Source organism: Drosophila takahashii, chromosome 3L, assembly GCF_030179915.1.
Source record: "Drosophila takahashii strain IR98-3 E-12201 chromosome 3L, DtakHiC1v2, whole genome shotgun sequence".
NCBI classification, from domain to species: domain Eukaryota; kingdom Metazoa; phylum Arthropoda; class Insecta; order Diptera; family Drosophilidae; genus Drosophila; species Drosophila takahashii.
Genome location: NC_091680.1, coordinates 1,895,782 through 1,917,919, shown reverse-complemented (window position 1 = coordinate 1,917,919; position 22,138 = coordinate 1,895,782). Strand labels below are relative to the sequence as shown.

Here is a 22,138-nt window from a genome sequence, read left to right as displayed (position 1 = left end):
TGGAAATTTTCAACAATTTCATAAAATTTTACGCCTATCATGTGTCTGCCGTTTGTTTGTTTTCACAAACACAAATAACTTGATTTCGAACACGTATTTTTGAATTATTAAGTTTTCGACGTGACGCAAAAGTAGTAAATTTCGGATGCCCAACTCGCGCTGATGGCCTGCGAACAAATGGTTACCAAATGGTTGCCAAAAATTCGAGGAGGAGGACCTCCTTCTTGGACCCTACATCCCCTACTTCAGCGATTTTTCATTCACTCTTGGCTAGCCGGTGCAAACACACAAATCAATTCAATCATCGACCCTAAATTATTCTTCACACCTCGCCTATGATGACTATAAAAACAATGAACAGACGAAACTCATTGAGTGGGAATACTTTTTTATAACAAACAGTCGTAAAAAAACGCCGCAGGATATATTCGAGCCATCAGAAATGAGTTAAATGGCCGTCTGTTTTTAATGACTGGAAAATTCGGTTGGAAACTGGCCAATCATTGGGGTTTTTTATAGATTAGCTATGATATATCTATGTGGTTGCTGGTTAAATTTGTTACAAACATGAATATGTTACAGAAACGAGCTTGTTAGATCTTTCTAAGAAATTTTCCGGAAATGAAGTGTTCTTCAAATTTCATGTTTGTCATATAAGGAGCCTTGAAAGCATTTTCACCAGCATAAAACCATTATAAGGATATCGATTCTTAATGAATACCATTTTTCTTCAGTAATAAAAGGCAGGAACTTTTTACATGAAATCGTTTGGTAAATGATAAGCAAAAAAAGTATGCTACATATTTTTTCGTCGCAAATTCCCCTAACTAAATCCGGCACACGTTACTGACCTGACCTACAATGCAGTACAATATTTTAATATTGGCTAGAAAAGTACTTAGTTAAATAGTTAGCTAAAAGTTTCTTGACCAAGATACACCATTCAAAGAAAATCTCAGTGGGGTAATAATCGAATTTATGTACCAGGTACATTGTACCTATATTAAACTATTAGTACAAAACAATTTCACGACTCCAGTTTGGAATTGCCCGCAACGGAGAGAGGAGTTTGGGCCATGAAAATATCGCCATATGGATTGTGTGGCTTTTGGCTCTCGCGATCGAATTCAGAGCCAATGGCCCACAGAGACTCCAGATCGTATTCCTCGCGAGCATTCGGCGAGAATATGTGCAGGGCAATGTTGCCTAATAAAGAGAATAGGAGGTATAAGTTAAGATTTAACGTTATAAAGGATTATAATGCATCCCCCGACTTACCCAAATCCATGGCCATCCAATCCCGGCTCTTTTCGCCCTCAATGCGGGGTAGAATGTCGCCTTTACTCCTCTTGATTTTGAACATGCGACGCACAAACTCCGCAGTGGTCAGCATGTGCCGGTAGCTGCGGCCACTGCAAACCACGAGGTGATCCACATATTTCAGGTTCTCCGGCACATAGCAGACGAATATGTCGTCCACATTCTCCCTGCGCAGCAGCTCCACCAAGTCCTCCACATCGAAGACTCCCCGAACGCCACCTAGGAATAGAGATTACATGTTAAATTCCGATTCCTCCTGGAGAATCCCTCCACCTACGCTTTAAATTCAGGCCATAGTAGTGATCCTGCTCCAGTTCCGAATCCTCGGGAAGCTGCTGCTGCTCCTGGTGGCGCGCCTCCTCCACATCGAAAATCTCTGTGGCCTCCTCATCGCGGAATATTTTGTACTTGTCCTGCACGCCGGCAACCAAATTCTTTCCGGGATTACCTTGAGTTTCCTCTGTCTTCTCAGGCTGTCCTGGCGGTTTAGAGAACTCGTGGTGGAAGCAGCGCAGGAAAGGCACACTCAGGCGCTTGTCGTGGACCAGGCGGAACACGCGGGTCAGCATTTTGTTTGGCTTACGGAGTTTTTAACAATTAATTAAGTAACAAGTGGATCGTTTGTTTATTCGATAATGTATGTCCGTATTATTCGATACTTCTGAAGACCGATAAACAATTGTCGACCAGGCGTAGGGTGACCATTTCAGCAGCTTGGCATCTTTTAAAGATGTTGGTATCTTTTAGTATTTTAATAACGGTAAATTATATTTTAAATATATTATTGAATTTCAAACTTTAAAGCTTAAAATTTAAAGCTTAAACTTTAAAACTTAAACTTAAAAGTAATTAAATAAACGGGAATTTTGTCTTAAATTTTGGAAATCAAACAATTTTTAAAATAAATTGGACAGCAGTGTGAACATAAACTTTAACTACTTCATCAATCAGTTAAAATTTTTTAGCATACGATCGATAAGCATAGATATCGAACGAAACATCGATACATCTCCTTGTACTAATTTTAAATACTCTTATATTGAAAATCACATCACTAACCCGGTCTGTCGATATAAAAGAAACTGCACAATTCAAAAACTGGGCATTTCGAGATCGCATCGTATCTTCTACACATCAAATCTAAAAAATGGCTGATATTGAGGAAGTCAATCTGGACAGGGGTCGCTTCAAGGTGCTCCACTTGGATAACACCAAAAGGCGGCTAATTGTCGTTTTGGAGGGTGCTCAACTGGAGACGGTCAAGGTTGGTATTTATAGCTTATATATAAAGATAGGAAACCTAATCATAATCCCCCACAGGTGAACGACACCTTTGAACTCCTCAACTGCGATGATCACGTGGAGTTTTTGCGCCAAAACCAAAGGGATCCTGCCACCTGTCGCCCGGATATCACCCTTCAGACCCTCTTGATGCTCTACGATTCTCCCCTCCATCGGGCTGGTCTTCTCCAGGTTTTCGTGCACACCGAGAAGGATGTCCTCTTCGCAGTGGATCAACAGACTCTGATTCCCAGAACCTTCAAGGGCTTTGCCCCCTTAATGGTGAAACTGCTGAACGAGGGTCAAGTTCTATCCAAGGAGGACCCCACCCAAAAGCTGTTCAGTGTGATCAAGAATCCCATTTCGGATCATCTTCCCGTGGGATGCAAGCGGTACGCCTTGAGTGCCGCCGGCAAACCGCTGCCGAATCTCCGGGATATTGTGCCAAAGGAGGAGGATGAGCCGGTGGTGATCGTGATGGGAACCTATGCCTTTGGCAACCTGAAGACCGATTTAACCGAGGAGTTCTTCTCCCTCAGCAGCTATCCACTGGCCGCGAATGACGTGTGCTCCAGACTCACCACCGCCTTCGGGGATGTGTGGGGCGTGGTTTAGTTCATCCTAATATTGTTTTTCTTAATCTTCAGAATATTTGTTTTAGAATATATATTAAATGTTTTATTAAAAAACTGCCAAAGAATATACACAATACGAAATAAACACAGAAAAAATCAAGTCTTTTGTTTGTGTAATCCATTATTATTGGCTGGTCCATAGTTCAAGGTCGTTAGGATCGGTCTGGTTGGGTTTAAAGTCCATTTCCTTACAGTTTGTATACCAATATTATCACTAATGTTAAAATAATTAAACCGAACGATAAAAAAACAGTTGATTTGAGAAGGACCTTTATAATTTATTCTGAAACATATCAAATACAATCAAAAATATTTATATGTCTATTCTGAAAATAAAAAGTTATCATACGATTTGGCGGGATTATATATTTCATTCTAAAAAAATATATTTTCTGAAGATAAAAACCGCAATAAATATAAACATTGCCAGGCACCTGTTTATATTTTTATTCATATACAGTCGCCAATATATATTCTGAAGACCAAAAACAAAAAACAACACACCGAAACTACTAGAAGCATGTGGAAAATAAGGATGAATAAATCTTGACATACTTTTCCAAGAAATTAACCACCGGCTGATTCAAAGTCTATATCCTTACAGTTTGACCCGGTTGCCCTTGGCTTGATTGTTTTTTTTCTAGTGAATGCCAATAATAACAAGTTTAAACAACACTTGTTTTACGGAAATTTAAGACTGAAAAATCCATAATCTATTTTATTTTGTTCTTTTCTATAAAAAAGGATAAAAATTAATATCACTTATAATGAAAATTTAACATCCGCATACATATTCAAATATTTTGAAAATATAACAAAATAACTTTTAGAAGTGCCATGCTAATTGGATGAATGTTTCCATTTTATTAAAATATACATTCAAGCATATGTATATATTCTGAAGATCAAAAACAATAATAATGACCACCTCACATGACCAACACGCGCCGTCCGCAGAAGAAGAAGAACTCGTCTGTCTGCCGATTCGCAAGAAAATTGTTTAATCCGACAGATCAAACTATATCGTAAATCTTCGGCGGTTATAAATATTTGATACTTTATCCAGCGGTCGTATATGCAAAAGCCGGGTTAGTGATGGTCTATTCTCAAAAGCTTTTGTTGATATCGGTGTTTTGGAAACAATCGGCAAAAAAATAAAATACTATCGAACTGTCAATATGTCAATAAAGAAAGCTACATTTTAATTATTAACCATCTTATTAACTGTGGCATGTATTTTGTTTATTATTTATTTTTACATATCCATATTTTTCCATATTTTGCGTTAAGTGTAAGCACGGTATTTTTTGTAAGTGCGTATATTTGGCGTTCAGTGTGAACACGGTATTTTTGTACGTGCCAGAACGCGCTAGTGCTGACAGGTCGGTGCAAGTGCTCCTCCGCCGCCTGGTCACTCTAGAAGTTTTCCAGAAAAAAAATTAACCAGCCGCCTGATAACCAACCAAATTAAAAGTTATTAAATCGCAACAAAACCGCAGCCAAGTGTGCACAATGAGCGAGCAGAAATCGAGTTGGAGCGAGTTTGCGCGGCTGCAAATCGAGGCGGAGTACAAGGAAAAACAGGCGGAATGGCATCGCTTCTACAAGGTAAAAATGGCAGTGGAAATTGGATTGGATTGGCAACAACACACAACTGCGATTGCAATTGCAATCGGAAAAACCTGGCGAAAATTGGATAATCGAGAAAATCACCAGGGATCTTCTTTACACACGAAGTACACACCTTTCGCAGAGCTCCTTTGGCGGTTCGATTTCCACGAAAATGTGATGAGTGCGCAAAAGGCTTCTGCAGATGCCACCAATACCACAGCAAGCTTTCAGTGTGTGCGTGTGTTTGTGTGTCTGTGTTGTTGTTGCTCCAACAGCCAGGCTTTGGTTTGGGCCAAAAACAAAAACAAAAGCCATGGAAAAAGAATGTACAAACAGATTCTCACCCATACACATGCACATGCACACACGTTTGCTCACCTGCTGCACTTTACTTTGCATTCTCTTTGGTTCACTCGCGTGTGTGTGTGTATTTGGCATATTTATGCTTGCTATATAAGCTTATACCTTTCCCCAAAAACGATTTCCTTTGACTATCAATAGAGCGTTGAGCTTTTCCGCGAATTCCGTTGCTATTCCCATTCCCGTTCCCCATTTGGCCAAATCAAATTGGAGGCGATTTCTGGGAAGAGCGCTTCGTTTGTTGTTGTTGTGATTGTTGTTGCTGGATGTGCCCCCCAAAAACAAAATATAAACTGTGTGTTCTCCACTTAAGAACTCCTCACACACACCTATACAAGGAAGACTAGGAGAGAGAGGTTCACGCACACAGGGGCACAAAGGGCATGCGTCTGGTTTTTTGAGTCTCGCTTTGGGCTGCTTCTTCCTCTTCTTCTTGTGTTGCCTGTCGGAATTGGAATCGGAATCCTCTCCTTGCCCCCTCCTCCGCTCCTCTCTTTCTGCTTTATAGCCAGTTCCGGCGAACTGTGTCTTCAGCTGCTGCTCCTCCTCTCTTCCTCCTTCTCCCCGCTCCTCTTCCAGTGCTTCCACTCACTTGAATTGGGATTTCACGGAATTCCACTCCGCAGTTAGGATGACACAGTATATGGTATACCATACACATACCCGTTTCTGGACCCTCTCCTCTCCTCGGGCATCCTCGTCCATCATCATCCTTTTGTGACCGCGCCGAGGATAATCTAATTTTCCAGCTAACTGAAAAAAGGAGTCCGCTCGCAATTGTGCGTTGGCAACTGGATGGAAATATTTCCAGCAGCCACAGGCATTTCCACTGAAATACAGTCTAGCCTGGCTAAATCCTACGCTTTTTGGAATTTGGTTTTAATAAGAATCTTATTAATTTAAAAATGCATAAATATTTCTCTGAATATTTTAAAGATTTCCTATTGAAAGGTTAGCATTGGGAAAATTCCAAAAATTAACTAGGAAGTCTTAAATAAGTTCTTGGTATTCTATTGCACAAGTTAAACTTTATGAAATTCATACAAAATCGTTGATTTTTATAAGTTCCATCTGCTAAAAGCAATTGTCCAGTAAATTATAAAACAAATTTGCTAACATAAAGATTATTATGTTCCCAAGACAGTTTTAAGGTCACTTAAGATTAGGCGAGACGTAATTTAAAGGTTTTTAATAGTCTAACATTACGAAAATGGAATTATTATTAAATTAATTGACAATTAATTTTGTACTTCTGAATTTAACAATAATTCTGTACGTTCAAGAGCACTAAAATCAAAATTATGATAACAAAAATAGGGTCTTCATAAGAACTTTTAAAATTCCCTCGAACAGATAGCTTAACTAAAGAGTTTTTTAGATTTGCCATATGATAGCCACTCATAGGATGGTTAGACTGTATGCCGAAAACGCAATGACGCATTCGGATCGTATTGTTTTGTTATGCTTTTTGCGCACCCCATGTATAATCATTTCCATTGAACGCACTCCCGTTACTGGGTTTCCTCCCCGTGCCCCTCGTGGCCCATCCTCCTGCTTATCAGCTTACACCTAGCGCCTTCTCGATCCATCCTTTCCATCATCCCACCCATTATGACAACGTCCGTCGACTGTGACGAAGCTTCTTTGCTTTGATATAGGGTATCAGAGGGTATTGTAAACTTTACCAGGAGTTGATATCAACAGGTGATAGAATAATATTATTAAAATCAGTTTGAGATATGAATCTATTTAAATCCGAGAGTTACATGTTCCGAAAAAATAATAAGGTTAATTTGAAATATTTTCCTATAGGGTATATAAAATTCGGCTTACCAAAATCAACTCCCTATCTTGTTGCAATTATGCTCTACATGCAATGTTTTTGTTACTGTTTCTCGCTTGTCTTCCAGCGCTGCAATGCAAAGCAGAAAAAAATAATAACAATAAAACAGTTTGAGCGACACGCTTTGGAAATTCAAGACCCCGAGATTTCGCCATTCTTATAAGAAGAGTCACCTGGATAGCCACAGAGCATAAAAAACAGTTTTTAGCTGCGGTAAACGGCCCAAGACTTAATGTTCAATGGAGCTGAAGAACTGTTTTCTCTTTCTCGATGCTTGAAATCAAATATCAAAGTTGGTACCCATTTAAATAAATAATAACAGGTCCAGTTTAGTGCAGAATAAATTACGCACGGGCAACAGATGGCAAATATGAATTCCGAGAAATGTCTTTATGATTAGCAAATATTTGAATAAATACCACCAGTTATCAGCGCATATTCTTCACTCACGTGACATGTTGATTATCACACGTCAAACAATTGATAATATTATAGAAAATACTTTGAATTGATGAATTTCGAAGAATACCGAATGCAACCCCAGTTTACTTTCCGTTTCTAAAGAATTATCAATCGATAGCGGCGATATGCCAGTAATATTCCTCTCTAAGAATTCCAGCTTATCGGACATTGCCCTCCCCATCAGATTTGGAGATTACGTAAGAGTTTTGGAGTTTACAAAAGTGAATTTCATAACAGCTGATTCACTTTTGAAACATGACGAACTGACAATTAACATCTGATTTTCGAGCTGCAGGAGAAACAGTATGAAATGGCTTTTTATTTTTCACTGTCTGGTTATATATTACTCATCAACGGATTTGCAGGCATGTGATTAAGATATCCGCTGACTTTTGAGCCGAGTTTTCGGAGGAACGGCGCCATTGACCTTGCTTTCGGTGTTTAGTTTTCGATGGTTCGATTGTCCATGACACTTTACAGCTGTGCCAGCAATTATATAGACACACATATATGTACATTCGGCTGATAAAGCCGGCAAACGGTCATGCCCAAGATAATGCCATTAACGACAGCCTGGCTAATTAGTCACGCCCGCTTTGTTGGCTGGGTGGGCTCCGGTATTCGGTATTGAGTATTTGGCAAGGTTCTAGTTACCACCCAATCCCCTCACAGTCAAAGTTTGCAGCCGGAGGAGGGCTTGGCAGTCCAGAGAAGCCCCTGGTGAGTGGGCCAGGTGGTGAATCACGGCCAAGTGGGGCAACCCCCATTCTATTTATGGGTGGAAATTGCTAAAGGTTCGTTTCTTTCGCAAAGCCAAGAGTGGAATATACTTCGCCATTATCATAAACTGGGAAATTCTGTATTTGTAATTATTTTTCTTACAATTCGTTTACTAGGAAATTGTTTGTTTCATTTCCTAGACATACTAAAATATGAATATGTCATATTTAAGTTCTTCTCGGAATTCCATGAGTCTTAAATTTGATCTAAAAGCGAAGTTTACATGTTTAATAACTTGCTGGAATATTTTTGTATTTTTAAAGTGGCTAGAAAATTAAATACTTTGAAAATTCCTATATATTTGTTAAACAATACGAATTAATTTAATGCTATTATTTGTTTACTTTAATTTGTATTTATCAAAGAATGCGTTGAGTCACATCTTTTGATAAACATAGTTAAATAATATAGACTTAAGGTCTTAAAAAGTGCTTAAAAAATTAAGCTTTTATGATCGATTACCAAGAAACCCATATTTTCCACAAAAATACACTTCAAACCGGGTTCGACTAGCTATTTGAATATGAACGAAACGTTTTATTGTGTCATTAACTAATTCCTAGAAAGAATATAAATTTTCACAGTATTTTTATGGGGCATTGTATTTTAAGAACTTGCTGATTATAGGCCTAAAATTCAATTTCAAAAATTTAGAACGCCGCAATCCCTTAATTCATTGCCATCCAATCAACTGATAACTTGAAAATTCACCTCAACCTCTTGTTGTTATGGGTGGTAATTTCGATTAGACTAATCGCCTGTATTTTGGAATTCCAGGAAATTTGCGAGCGCTGCGACCGGGAGGCGAAGGAGAAACAGTTCAGCACATCGGAATCGGAGCGTCACACGAATCGCGGCCTGAATCGCTATCGGGATGTGAACCCATATGACCATTCCCGCATTGTTTTGGAGCGCGGCAGCGTGGACTACATCAATGCCAACCTGGTGAAGGTGGGTCGCGTTTATAATTTATTATACCCGTTACTCGTAGAGTAAAAGGGTATACTAGATTCGTGCAAAAGTATGTAACAGCTAGAAGGAAGCGTTTCCGACCCCATAAAGTATATATATTCTTGATCAGGGTCACTAGCCGAGTCGATCTAGCCATGTCCGTCTGTCCGTCTGTCCGTCTGTCCGTCTGTCTGTCTGTCCGTCTGTATGAACGCTGAGATCTCAGAAACTACAAAAGCTAGAAGGTTGAGATTTCCCACACATATTCTTTGGCTTCCTACGCAGCGCAAGTTTATTTTAGCCGAGCGCCACGCCCCCTCTAACGCCCACAATCGCCCACTAACGATTTTAAAATGGGTCCTGCGCCCACATCTTTAAGGATTTCCGAGAAGTATAAATGCAATTTTGTTGTGTATATTTATACCTATCGAAATGTAGAAGTCATTTTTCAAATCGGACCATTCATTAAAAAGTTATACGCTTTATAAATTGTCAACATATATCTATCTCCCTCGCACTCCCTTTAGCTGAGTTACGATTATTAGTCGGGACACCAACCCGACACAGCGTTCACACTCCCTTTAGCTGAGTGACGGGTATTAGATAGTCGGGACACCAACCCGACTATAGCATTCTCTCTTGTTTTTTTTACTTAATTTAACGCTTGTATCGATCTCTTTCCTCAGCTGGAGCGCGCCGAGCGTCAGTACATCCTGACCCAGGGACCGCTGGTGGACACAGTGGGCCACTTCTGGCTGATGGTCTGGGAGCAAAAGTCCAAGGCGATCCTGATGCTCAACAAGCTGATGGAGAAGAAGCAGATCAAATGCCACCTCTACTGGCCCAACGAAATGGGAGCCGACAAGGCCCTCAAGCTGCCCAATGTTAAGCTCACCGTGGAGCTCGTAAAATGCGAGACCTACCAGAATTTCGTGCGCCGGTGGTTCAAGTAAGTCATCTTTGAAGATATCTCTTCCTACCTACATCATCAATTAATTTAATTTTAATATAATTACAGACTAACCGATCTCGAAACGCAGCAGAGTCGCGAGGTGATGCAGTTCCACTACACAACATGGCCGGACTTTGGCATTCCCAGTTCGCCGAATGCATTCCTCAAGTTCTTGCAGCAGGTGCGCGACTCCGACTGCCTCAGCCGCGACGTGGGACCCGCTGTGGTGCACTGCAGCGCTGGGATTGGAAGATCGGGCACCTTCTGCCTCGTGGACTGCTGCCTCGTGCTGATCGACAAGTACGGCGAGTGCAATGTGTCCAAGGTGCTGTGCGAGCTGCGCAGCTATCGCATGGGCCTAATTCAGACCGCCGACCAGCTGGACTTCTCCTACCAGGCGATCATCGAGGGCATCAAGAAGCTGCACGATCCCGTATGTATGCGCGACCAGCGGCCGGCGCTTGGGAGCCAATTTCATAGTCCCCAAGGGGGCTGCCAGGCGCCGCCGTTTACATTTGGTGTCACAGAAATCTCTAGAGACTGTGACATCACTTGGCTGGGAAATATGTACTTTCTGTGCGTCACAGAGTTTCTAGAGATTTTTTATGCAATTATTATTTGAATTTCTATGATTTATTTACCACAACTGTATGAATTATTATTGTTTTCGCTTTCAATTGAGTAAGCAATCATATTCAGTTGAAAAACAATCAATATTGATACTATAAACTAAATTAATTTTCAATTTCATTGATGCAAAGGAGATGACATTGATTTTCGGTTGGTAGAGATTTCTGTGACAGCCCCGATTATTATCCCAAACTAATTATGATTTTCACCTAATCTTCAGGCCTTTCTCGACGCTGAGGAACCCATCATTGCAAACGACACAGACACCCACACACTGGATGAGCAGCCGCCGCCACTGCCGCCTCGCGTTGCCTCGCTCAACCTGCCGCTGGCCCCCAATTCGGGTGGCATACTCTCGCTCAATATGCGCGCCGCCCAGGCGAATGGAGGAGCCGCCGCTGACAGTGTCATCGAAAAGCTGAGCAAGGATGCCCTGAACAACTTTATCAATCAGCACGATATGATCCACGATGCCGAGGTGGCCGACAGCCGTCCCTTGCCACCGATACCCGTGAGATCTCTGAACGAATCGGACAGCGATGAGGATTACTTGCTGGACGATGACGACGAGGAGGAGGACGACTCGGATGAGGAGTACGAGACCATTAACGAGCACGACGCCGAGCCGGTGAATGGTCATGTGCCCCTGACGACGACGACAACACAGCCGCATGATGATGACGTGAATGCCAATAGCGAGAAGCCAGCAGCGCCTGCCGATGAACAGCACAAGGCCAATGGCATTGATCCCATTCCAGGCCAGCTACCAGCCAGGTAGGAAGCTTTAGCATATTTTATAATCCATCTTTCTAATCACATGATCTCTGTTATCCCTTTTCCAGCCCCGAAAACGAGCTGAAGCGGCGGAAACGCACCGAATACCAGGCCAGTCTGGAGCAGAAGGTCAACGACATCAAGCGGAAGCAGCGGGAGAACGAGGACAGCCAGCTGGCGGCAAAGAAACGAAGGTCATTACTCACATATATTGCCGCTGGTGTTGTGGTGGGCGTGATCTGCGCCTACGCATACACGAAGCTAGGATAAGTGCCCCCCGCCCCCCCAGTAGCCACTAAGTAGTCGTAGAGACCAGTAGTAGCAATAGCTGTATGACGTATTTAGTTGCCGTAGGACAACACACACACACTGATCACCGATTCCTCAGACCCCCCGATTCCTGGCATTAAATGTGTGGGCACGAATCAAAAGGACGACGAGGCTCACGAGGATCGGAATTGAAATCGGTTAGGATCAGATCAGATATCGGATGGAGTCGCATCGCAATCGCAGCCCACGGATTGCGCATGGCGGATTGAGCTGAACGAATGATACACGATAAATATTAGGGAATTTTTTATATACAAAAGAAAAGATGAAACAAAAAAAACATGCAACTAAACTAAACGAGAATCGGGTAGAAATCACGTCGAAATGTAGATTTTGCGCAATAGACTGACATTTTAGAACAAATTTATTTTCTACACTCTAACAAATGGATTGAAAACAGACCAGAAATTCCCCTACGCGCTCGCTATGCAATAAAATTAATTATACCTTTTACAACAAACAAACTATCAACGATTCAAGCAAACAAAACCCCTTTACACCCACTCACACGCTTCACTTGTTGTTGTACAGCAATTTCTTATAGCATACGACCTATGTATATTTATTTATGAAGATTTATGAGAAACGAAACGAAACACTTGTTGTAGTAAATGGCAAACAAAGAACATATAAAGTGCAGCAATGTGCCAAAAAGAAACGAAACGGAGAATTGTATGAAAAGCCCTTCATGACTTTTAATTTTACTTTGCCAACCCGCCCCGTACTAACTTTGAATTGTTGTGTTTAGAGAAATATTCGTCTTTAAAAAGCACTTTATTGAAAAATCGAAACGAAATGCAGCGCCATTAAAGCAATAATATAATGAAAAGCAAAAATAGCACAAAGTACACCTATATCTCGTTTAACGCCTGCTTTTAAAGAGGTTTACAATCAAAATTATCCATTTCGAACCATCTGAAATCAAAATAAAGTGATTCTTTTCCAAATTTTAACCTTGGACTTGGCTAGTTGCATACTAAATTAAATTAAAGAATATTTTACTGAGTCGCTAAGCGAAGTATAGGTGTATGATTTAATTATAATGCAGGTTTTGCCATAGCAAATCCATTTGTGTATTCGACAAACGAAGAAAGGGGAAGAAGAAGGCGGAAGACTATCCAATGGTTTTTCCCAGTAGCGAGTAAGTGTGTAACCCCAATCCCAAGAAACATATTTATATAAACGTGTAGCGTGAGAGGCGCAAAAAAGGAATTATTTTTTATATGTGTAACCCACAATTTAACGAAAATTCAAGTAACCACCCACGAAACACGAAGAGAATGAAATCGGATGAGCCGCCAAGGAGGATAACTAATAAACGAAAATACATATTTATATTAATTATATTTAACAGTAACGAGTAAAAAGTAACAACATGAACAATACCTATAGAATGCCTAGTTAACTGAACGTCGGCTAAGTACACCATCCATACACTGAAACAAATCGAAAAAAAACACCACACAACACAAACCAACACAAGTACTATATATATACGATGCCTATGAGAGAAGGAAAAGAGAAGTGAGAGAAAGTATTCAAATAAAGCTAATCATTTAAGACACGAAAACTGCGAACCGCTTGCACTCGGCGTATTTCTTACTGTCATTCATAACATGTTTTCATCTCTCTCTGTTTTCAGACGCGAAAATCGACACAAAAAGTCCAAGACAAAGTAACAGCACCGCCCATCCAGTCCAGCACCAACACAAAGAAACAAATCTAACATATCATTTCGCATTACTGTAGCTTCTAATGCCAAAATAAATGTTTTTGAAATTAAAAACCAATTTCAAAGTGTAACGCTCATTTATCGATTAAAATGATCGAACTGCCCAGATGTTATGTAACAGCGATGAGTCGGCTGGCAGAATGTTAAGTTTGTTGCGTTTTTGGTACTTTTTAGTATATTTGTAAACATCTGGTAACCCTACTGTTATGCAACAGAGCCCTGTTAAGTTCGATAACTGTCACTTTGCAGCCCTGAAAACAGCTATAAAAAAAAACGTGCGCACGTTTCACTATTTGTCTTTTGATTTTGCTTGGTTTTACTTGGATAAGTGACTTAAAACATGGCCAGTAAAGCCAAAAAGGAGGTGGTTTGCGACCACTGCCATGATGGGTACGAGGCCAAGATGATTTTCACCGCCCAGAAGTCGTTTGTGGGCACCAAAATGGTAGACATACTGGAGGCCATCACCCACAAGAGCGTGAGTTTGAACGAGCGGCATTCCGATTTCCCTTTCTTATCACCTAACTTCCTGACCCCTTTAGATCCCACCTAATGCGCCCATTAAGATATGCTTCATCTGCGCCTCGGGCTTCATGTCCACCACCGCCTTGATCGAAAAGGTCCGTGAAACGGTAGACAGAATTCTGGCGGCGCCCGCCAAGAAGGGCAAGGTTTCCAAGGCGGCAGCTGCACAAAAGGAGCAACTGGAGGCCGAGGATCAGGAGTCCGCTGAAGAACCGGCCACGGAGATCGTAGACCTCACTGCGGAGACGGAGAAGAAGAAGACGCCGGCCAAGAAGAACACCACCATCCGCCAGCGCAGCAAATCCGTGGCCTTCCTGCCCGACAGCCCCGCGATTTCGGCGCTCACAGAGACCAATACCATCGAAAAGGCTCTCACAGGACTCAATGCCATGGCGGCTTCACCGAAGAAGCTCCAAAAGACGCCCAAGAAGCAGGCGCTCACAGCTTCTCCCAAGAAACTGGAGGGTAGCAAAAACCAACTATCCCTCACGCTGGAGGATAATCTCAACGATTCCGTGAAGCTGACGCCCGCTATGAATGTCTCGGCCACGAAGAAGGTGTTCATAAATCTCTTTGGCAACGGCGATGATGATGCCATGGCCAGGGAAATTCAGACCGAGAGCGAGGAGGAAAAGGAGGAGGAGGGAGCCGTGGAATGTACACCCATTACCATAAACTTGAACAGTTTCCAGTGCCCCGAATGCGAGTTCCACTCCAAGTACGGCAATCAGATGAAGGAGCACCTGCAGAAGGAGCATGGCCATCAGCGGCCACGCATATACAAGTGCACCCACTGCACCAAGGCTTTCGGCGTGCTGAAGACCTTCCGGGATCATTTGCGGGTCGTCCACAAGCGCATCCTACAAAGCGAGGTTGCAGTGAAGGAAAAGGTCAAGGGAAAGGAGTCGGAAACCAAGCAGAAGGTGGAACCAAAGGTAAAAGAGCAGAAGCCAAAGGTGTCTGGGACTCAAAAGCCAAAGGAAGTGAAGTCGAAGGCCAAGAAGGCAGAAAAGGCAGCGGAAACAAAGTCTAAGGAGAGTCCAGAAGCAGAAGAACCTTTTGTCAGCCAGGAGAAAGCTGAAAAGACCCCGCAGCCCAAAAACGCCTCCTTAAAATCCAAAGAAAGGCCAAACAAGTCCATAGAGCAGCCGGTTTTCAGCCAGGAGAGTGCCGATGAAACCGCGGGCCCCAAAGTGGCCTCCTTCAAGGCGCTCAACGAATCCCTAATGAGGAAGAGGATGCTGGGGAACGTGCACGACTCGGAATACACATTTGCCATCAACGGATCCAGTGCCTCTACTCCCAGGGCGGAATTGCCCAATTTCCAGTGTGAAATCTGTGACTGTGAGTTAACAACCGCCAAGCAGATGCAGGAGCACATGAAGACCGCCCACGGCATTGACAAACCGAAGGTGTTCAAGTGTAACGTCTGCGAAAAGAGCCTCACTACCAAGCAGTCGCTGAAAATCCATTTGGCGACTCTTCACAACGAGGGCGATGAGCTGGGCAAGTCCAGCAAGCGCAAGATTCTGCAGGAAGAGGATGAGGAGGTGGATATTGAGGGTAGTTTTCAAGAGCAGAACAACACTATCGACGATGACGAAGACGAGGGGCCGGCGGAGGAAAAGATTGTTAGGGAAACATCGCGGAAAGATGCCTCCTTAAAGGATGGACTTATGTCTGCACCTCAGTCGCCCGTTAAGAAGCCAAAAAAAGCAAAAAACAGCTTCGTAGACCTTTCAAACGTCACCATGAATGGTGCAACTCCTTCGAAGGCGGATAAACGCAAGAAGCAAGAGAAGTTCGAGGACACAGCCTCTTCTTCCGATATAATACTGCTGGATGAGATAAACCACAATGTGAAGCCGCACAAGAAGGCCCGCCTAGAGTCCATTGGCGGCGACTCGACGGCCGACGAGTCCATACTCAGCTGCAAGGAGTGCGGCAAGTTTGTCAACTCGCGTCAACGTCTGGAGCTGCACATCCAGAAGAAGCACTCCTCCGAACTGAAGTGTCCCACGTGCCAGGAAATCTTTACCAAGCAGCTGGACTACGTGAGCCACTTCTCCGATTGTGTGGTCCTGAGTGGATTGCCCTGCGGCGTGGCCAAATGCAAGAAGTCCTTCACGGAGGCCAACTTCCTGAGCTCCCACCTGCGGAAGCGCCACCACCTGGTCTAGGCTCTATTTTATTCGCTTTTTTCACATCCATCTTGACCACTTTAGTTTTACGTTAGGTTATTGATTAGCTCATGTATCATGGTGTACATTTGTTTGTATTTTCTTAAGGCTTTTACACACTTTTAACTGAGCTGAAAACTGAAATGCAATGTATAACCCAGTTTATACCTTTACCAATTTTTGACTATTGAATAACTTTGGGACACTATCACAAATTTAAATCTATAAGACTAAAAAACCTCAGTCGGAATTACACGTAAGTACGCGTACTTCACAAGAGTATGTAAATTAATTAAGTTGTGAAACATTATTTTGTATGGAACAATAAACTGTTAATAAAAATGTCAAGTGACTACGATATATACGAAAAACACCTTTAGTTCAGCTTTCTTATACATTTATTTGTCATATTCCCCAAACAAAAACAAAACTAAAATAGCGTGTACGCGGAAACCAACAAGATTCGCCTAGGAGAGCACAAGGATTGAATACAATACAGATGTTAAATCTGGGGATTCTCCACGGGAGTTCAACAACGGGGGTGAAATGAAAACAGTATTGTCTAGTTACACTTTTCTACTTAATGTAAACGATGATGTTATTTTGATGACGGGGTGATGGAAGTAAGGAGAAGTTGCCTTCAAGACGTGGCCACCTTGCCGTGAATCTCCGCCTGGGCCACCTTCATCACCTCGAGGGCTCCCCGCTTGATGAGGTCCTCGGCCAGCGTCTTGCCCAACTGGTTGGCCCGCTCGTAGATCCCCCGACTGTGGCATGCGTGCTGGAAGAGGCCGCAGAACAGGTTCTCCACATCCTCGATGAGCACCGATTGCTGCGGCGTTGGCTGCTCCTCGTCGGCGTAGTCGAACATTTGCACCGTCTTCTGCAGGAACGGGCACTTGGCCTGGGTAGTGTTTCCATTATCCTTGGCCGCCGGCGCCTCAAGACCGCTGCCCTGATGCATTGCCGCAAATGGGCACTTGGAGGAGGTGGCCACGTTGTCCAGTTCATCGCCCACGCTGCTGGCATTGCTGGCCCGGCTGCTCGGTGGCGTGGGCAGAATGGATGCGGGTGCAGGTGCTGCTCCTGCTACTCCTCCCGTCACTGGACACTTGCCCGCCTGGGCATAGGACACCTTGATCTCCTTGTTGACATACGGACACTCGCCCATAAAGTCCTGGCCCACGGGCATCTGCAGCGGACAGTGGGCAGCTACATTATCATTGTTTGCGCTGCAGGAGTCACCGGATTCTGCGGGTGCCTTGTGCGCCACTGGACACTGACCCATCACTTCCTGGCCGGCCACCAAGCGCAGCGGGCATTGCCTTGGAGTGGTTGCATTAACATTGCTGTTTGTTGTATCCGCATCGCCACCACCGATTCCGGTAGCACTTGGATTGCCCAGCACCGGGCACTGACTGGCCAGTTCCGAGAGCTGCGCCACACTGTAGCCGGAGAGAGCCTCGCAGGCGGCTACATCCTCGCAGATCACCGGTGGGCTGCCCCTCTGCCGCGGACTGCTTGAGTTTGAGTTCGAATCCGATCCCGAGGAGCTGTCGTTGCCATTGCGGGCACGCTTTGTAGCTGGCGGGGAATCGCAGCTGCTGCTGTTGTTGTTATCCTCCTGCTCCTGGGCTCCTCGCTTCCGCTGCTCCACTTGCTCCACCACCGTTTTCTGTTCATTTAAGGCACAAGCCAGGTGATTCCGTATCTCAATGGCTCCATCCAGACTCCAAACTGCTCCGGTCAGCGAGAGTCCCACCTCCTGGCTGTTTCCATTCAAGGGCTCACCCTTTAGTTTACTCTCAACTGCCACGGGGGCAGAGCAGCCACCGCCGAGGGTCTTCAGGAAGCTCCTTTCGGCCAGGATGCGGCACGTTGTATTGAGGCACATTAGTTTCTGCAGCATGGCCAGCACTTGGTCGTCATTGGCCCGACACTCCACAGCCAGGGCTCCTTGGCCGACGGCATAGAGCAAGTCGGTGGGCTCCAGCACCTGGCTGATGCGGCTCATCCAGCCCATCCGCACCAGGCCTGCCTGGGCGAGAATGATGCCGGAGAACTTGGAGTCGGCGGCATCCAGCTTGGCCAATCGGGTGTTTAGATTGCCGCGAATATCGCACACAGTCAAGTGGGGATACATCCGGCGGATCTGAGCCGTGCGGCGGAGAGAGGAGGTTCCTAAAGGTAAAGATTATTAATTAGTAAATAGAATTTATTACAATTTATTTAGTATTACTTACCAATCACACTGCCCTTGGGCAGCGAGGCTATCGTGTGGCCCTTGAAGTTATCCCTCAGCACCAGTGCATCCCGGGCATCTTCTCGCTCCAGAACGGCTCCGATGGCCATTCCCGTTGGCAGTGCCGTGGGCAAATCCTTGAGAGAGTGCACCACAAAGTCAACCCCTCCGTTGCGCAGCGCATCCTCGAGGTCGCGGGTAAACAGGCTCTTCTCGCCAATCTTGGGCAGGGAAACGTTCAGCACACGATCGCCAAAGGTGGACATGGTGTCTGTAAGAATAAAAACAATAGGGAATTTTTAGTAATCTAAAGTTTACAAGGCTTAAATTACATTATTTCGAGTGTTTTTTTATCTTTGTAAGTAGTTTACTGTGATAAGTATTTGCATATTTTCTATCATAATGATTTTATTCCTGCTTAATGTCTTTATCATTTTAAACTAATTGCTTAAAAATGGTATAATAGTAATAGTTACCAACTATATTTATCATTTAGAGGTATTTTTAATATTAAAGTGGTTACAATATTTAATGTGCTTTATTTTGTTTGCTTGTTTTAGCTTTCTAAATATTTTACTTTGATAGGTAGTTACACATTTGGTATCATAATGATTTTATTTCTTCTTAATATCTTTATCATTTTAAGTAACAGCTACCAACTATCTGTATCCTTAACCCAGTATCAGTATCATTTGAAGGTATTTGTAATAATCCAGTGCTTACAATATTTAAATAACTTTATTTCGTTTGCTTTTTTAAGCTTTGTAAATATTTTACTTTGATAAGTAGTTGCTAATTTACTATCGGAATGTTTTTATTCCTGCTAACTTTCATAGGTTTTAGATATAATTGTTTAAAAAGGTTTTTACTTTAACATTAAAACGGGAATCTTGCAAAAAAAAACATCTTAAATTGATCACTTTGGGGGCGGGGTTCCTATAATTGCAGTAAGTTATGTCACCATCACCTGATAAGGGACCCAGTAGCACCCCAAGTATCTCGACTTTACGACAGCAATCAAGCGAGACATGCAAACGGAATATATCTCCCCAACTTCCCCTTCTTTCATTTCGGACACGCCACGATAATGTCTTTTCCAAATGTTTTGCTTATCGGAACGGGGAATACAATTTGAATAAATGTCCACATCAAAAGAGGATATTGCGTGCGAGGTGTTGAATAAAGCACTTGCTGAATTTCATTTTAATGGAATATCGATAGGGCAAGTGAACTCTAAGTAATCCAAGTAGATTACGTTTGTTCGTGCTCGCCATGCTAAAACCATAAATCAAACTGACTCATCGTGAGTGCTTCTAAAAATATTTCCAAAAACTCTCCAATCTTATCGGGTTCAAAGGTACTCAAACATGCCTGTTTAAATACAATTTCAACTGATTTCCCTATTATTTCAACAGCAAGCGTAAAACTAATCGGAAATATTTACGTTATCGGTGGCAGAACGGCAGTGATCAGATAAACTGATCAGAGATATCATATCATCCAAACAAAAAATGCTCACGTAATGGCAGAGCGCATAAGTATTTCTACAACTGTCGGCATACAAATATAACTAAAATTCAAATATTAAATAATTTTTAAAATAAAAACATTTTAAATATTTTGTAAAATGTTTGAGAATTCAGTTTTATTAAAATCTAATTAATTGTTTTGAACACTTTTTGAAAGTGAATTTGTAGTATAAACTTGATAATTGATATTTATTTTGATTCATTTTAATGGAAGATATATCATTAATTAAGTAGTAATTTTATATCTTGACAAACCAGTTTAGTTAGTTATGAAAGTAATAATCATTTTCAGACCTATTTGATTACCCTCCACTGTATGTTTGTATGTGTGATATAACATTTTTCGGCATTCCCTAATCTCGAGAGCAACAAAAACAACAATAGGCATTGACATTGAGCAAACTTTGCCAAAATGGCACGTGAGTGGGAAAGAGATGACGAAAGATTGAGAGAGCCGAGGAAATACAGAAGAAACAGAGATATGTATACAAAATAATACCGATCATATGCAATACCATTTAAACGATTGTAATATTTTTGTTTTTGACCACTATCATTTAAAAAAGTGAGATAAGCCCCATGGTTCCAGCTGGAATTTCCACGAGTCATGCTTCGCTTCCAGTTTCTTAAACCTCTTTATGCAGCGTGAGTTGGCTGTTTGCCTGGAAGGGCGGCTTCCAGTGCCTGTTAACGCGGCATGAGTTTCCAATTTCCCCCTTCCAGTCCCAGCCCCCATATTCCAATTCCAGTATTTATGTTTACCCCCCGACTTTCACTTACGGATCTCGAATTTCTGCTTGGGATATAGCTTCTGCAGTCGGCCGATGACATGTTTGGTCTGAATCAGAGCCAGCTGTAAAGAGGGGATATAAATTAATTGATTAATAGAGTGTCCATTAAATGCTAAATGCAAATGAACCGAATGAAAAGGAGCGAGAGAGAGTGGGGCACTCAGCTGGCAAATAAGTCAAGTAATTTCAAATTTAAATGCCAGCGGCACACAGGTGGCCTTCGTTTCAAGCACGATCAAAGGTGGCTCGGTGCAATTAACACAAAAATTATTAAAAAGCACCAGCTTGAAATCAAGTTTTTTGGAACCGAGAGATCAAGAGAGCGATGGCCAAATAAAAAGCATCAAACCGCAGAAAAACAAGTACAGTGCGGGCACGATAATGTAAGCATATGTACTTAGATTTTACAACATATTAAAATATTTAATGGCTTTATTTTATTTAAGGAGGCCTTTTTATATTTGACCTATAAAAGTTTGGTATTATTTTTAATTAACTTCTTTTTTTCGAGTGTGGACTGTATAAGTTTGGCCTCTCTCTTTCTCTCTCACTCCCCCCGCAAAAGTGCGTGTTGTTGCTATTGCGAATTGTGTAACAGTAAAGTAACCAAAAAGCAGAGCAAGTACAACAACTACAACTACACCATGCGGAGAGCAACAAGTATTGCACTTAAGGGGGAGGGAAGGAGAGAGCCAGAGCCCACGAAATGTGATTGAAATTCAAATGCAGCATTCCAATTCGATTCAAAAGCGGATGTATGCACATAAATTTAGATTCTTACCTCGCTCTTTCGCGATCCAACGCGAATAACCTTTTCCTGCGCCGACATTATAACCGACTTAAAGTCTCGCTAATCAGTATTGCACAATAATGGTTTATGCTAGGTTATTTGTTCGTTGTTTTTGGTGCTTCTGGTGCAAAGTGAAAGTGTGCGCGAGAAGGACAGCTTTCGGGGTCACGTTGGCAGCCAGTTAGAGACGCGAGTGCAAGGGAGACAGCAGAGAGCCCGGATGAACGATGAATGAAAAGGTAAATGCACGCACTATTCAAGACACATTTTGAAGTTATTGTCACGTTGGCTTTGTACTATCGGTAGCTAATCCCAATCCGTAAGATCTTTCCAAAATTTAGCTGCTGGCCGATACTACGACCGAGCAAAGAGCAAAAAGTGAATGATAAGTATGACCGCGGGCGGACTGTTAAAATATAC

The 22,138-nt window shown here is 42.6% G+C and overlaps 5 protein-coding genes and 1 long non-coding RNA gene across 8 annotated transcripts; 3 read left to right on the top strand and 3 right to left on the bottom strand.

Annotated features, from left to right (window-relative positions):
- Positions 1 to 954: 954 nt before the first annotated feature.
- RsfS312 (ribosomal silencing factor RsfS-like protein, 312) lies at positions 955 to 1,957 on the bottom strand. The gene is made up of 3 exons (XM_017137767.3): positions 1,598 to 1,957; positions 1,279 to 1,539; positions 955 to 1,206 (listed from the first exon to the last, which is right to left on the bottom strand). Exons 1-3 carry the CDS (start codon positions 1,887 to 1,889, stop codon positions 1,028 to 1,030), a joined length of 732 nt encoding a protein of 243 aa, XP_016993256.3. The 5' UTR covers positions 1,890 to 1,957; the 3' UTR covers positions 955 to 1,027.
- Positions 1,958 to 2,467: 510 nt separating this feature from the next.
- On the top strand, positions 2,468 to 3,310 carry LOC108054658 (ribosomal RNA small subunit methyltransferase NEP1-like). Its single transcript, XM_017137703.3, has 2 exons — positions 2,468 to 2,584; positions 2,641 to 3,310. The coding sequence occupies exons 1-2, from the start codon at positions 2,468 to 2,470 to the stop codon at positions 3,214 to 3,216; spliced, it is 693 nt and encodes a 230-aa protein (XP_016993192.3). The 3' UTR covers positions 3,217 to 3,310.
- Positions 3,311 to 4,640: 1,330 nt separating this feature from the next.
- Positions 4,641 to 13,719, top strand: Ptp61F (Protein tyrosine phosphatase 61F). Of its 3 annotated transcripts, XM_017137752.3 has the most exons (7): positions 4,641 to 4,844; positions 9,070 to 9,243; positions 9,930 to 10,192; positions 10,262 to 10,628; positions 11,046 to 11,599; positions 11,668 to 11,793; positions 13,572 to 13,719. In XM_017137752.3, the coding sequence occupies exons 1-7, from the start codon at positions 4,749 to 4,751 to the stop codon at positions 13,606 to 13,608; spliced, it is 1,617 nt and encodes a 538-aa protein (XP_016993241.3). In that variant the 5' UTR covers positions 4,641 to 4,748; the 3' UTR covers positions 13,609 to 13,719. The 3 variants fall into 3 exon arrangements, with proteins under 3 accessions (XP_016993241.3, XP_016993240.3, XP_070071763.1); XM_017137751.3 differs by lacking the exon at positions 13,572 to 13,719 and having other exon boundaries at positions 11,668 to 12,613; XM_070215662.1 differs by lacking the exons at positions 4,641 to 4,844; positions 13,572 to 13,719 and adding an exon at positions 8,131 to 8,232 and having other exon boundaries at positions 11,668 to 12,613.
- LOC138913018 (uncharacterized) lies at positions 6,586 to 8,012 on the bottom strand. The gene is made up of 3 exons (XR_011418586.1): positions 7,860 to 8,012; positions 7,041 to 7,801; positions 6,586 to 6,952 (listed from the first exon to the last, which is right to left on the bottom strand). It is a non-coding gene; the product is annotated as an uncharacterized lncRNA (long non-coding RNA).
- Positions 13,720 to 13,894: 175 nt separating the features above from the next.
- On the top strand, positions 13,895 to 16,727 carry indra. The gene is made up of 2 exons (XM_017137744.3): positions 13,895 to 14,139; positions 14,204 to 16,727. Exons 1-2 carry the CDS (start codon positions 14,002 to 14,004, stop codon positions 16,364 to 16,366), a joined length of 2,301 nt encoding a protein of 766 aa, XP_016993233.3. The 5' UTR covers positions 13,895 to 14,001; the 3' UTR covers positions 16,367 to 16,727.
- Positions 16,728 to 16,741: 14 nt separating this feature from the next.
- Positions 16,742 to 22,119, bottom strand: Hmbs (porphobilinogen deaminase-like protein l(3)02640). Its single transcript, XM_017137746.3, has 4 exons — positions 21,710 to 22,119; positions 20,918 to 20,990; positions 18,610 to 18,879; positions 16,742 to 18,547 (listed from the first exon to the last, which is right to left on the bottom strand). Exons 1-4 carry the CDS (start codon positions 21,755 to 21,757, stop codon positions 17,007 to 17,009), a joined length of 1,932 nt encoding a protein of 643 aa, XP_016993235.3. The 5' UTR covers positions 21,758 to 22,119; the 3' UTR covers positions 16,742 to 17,006.
- Between the last annotated feature and the right edge of the window lie 19 nt (positions 22,120 to 22,138).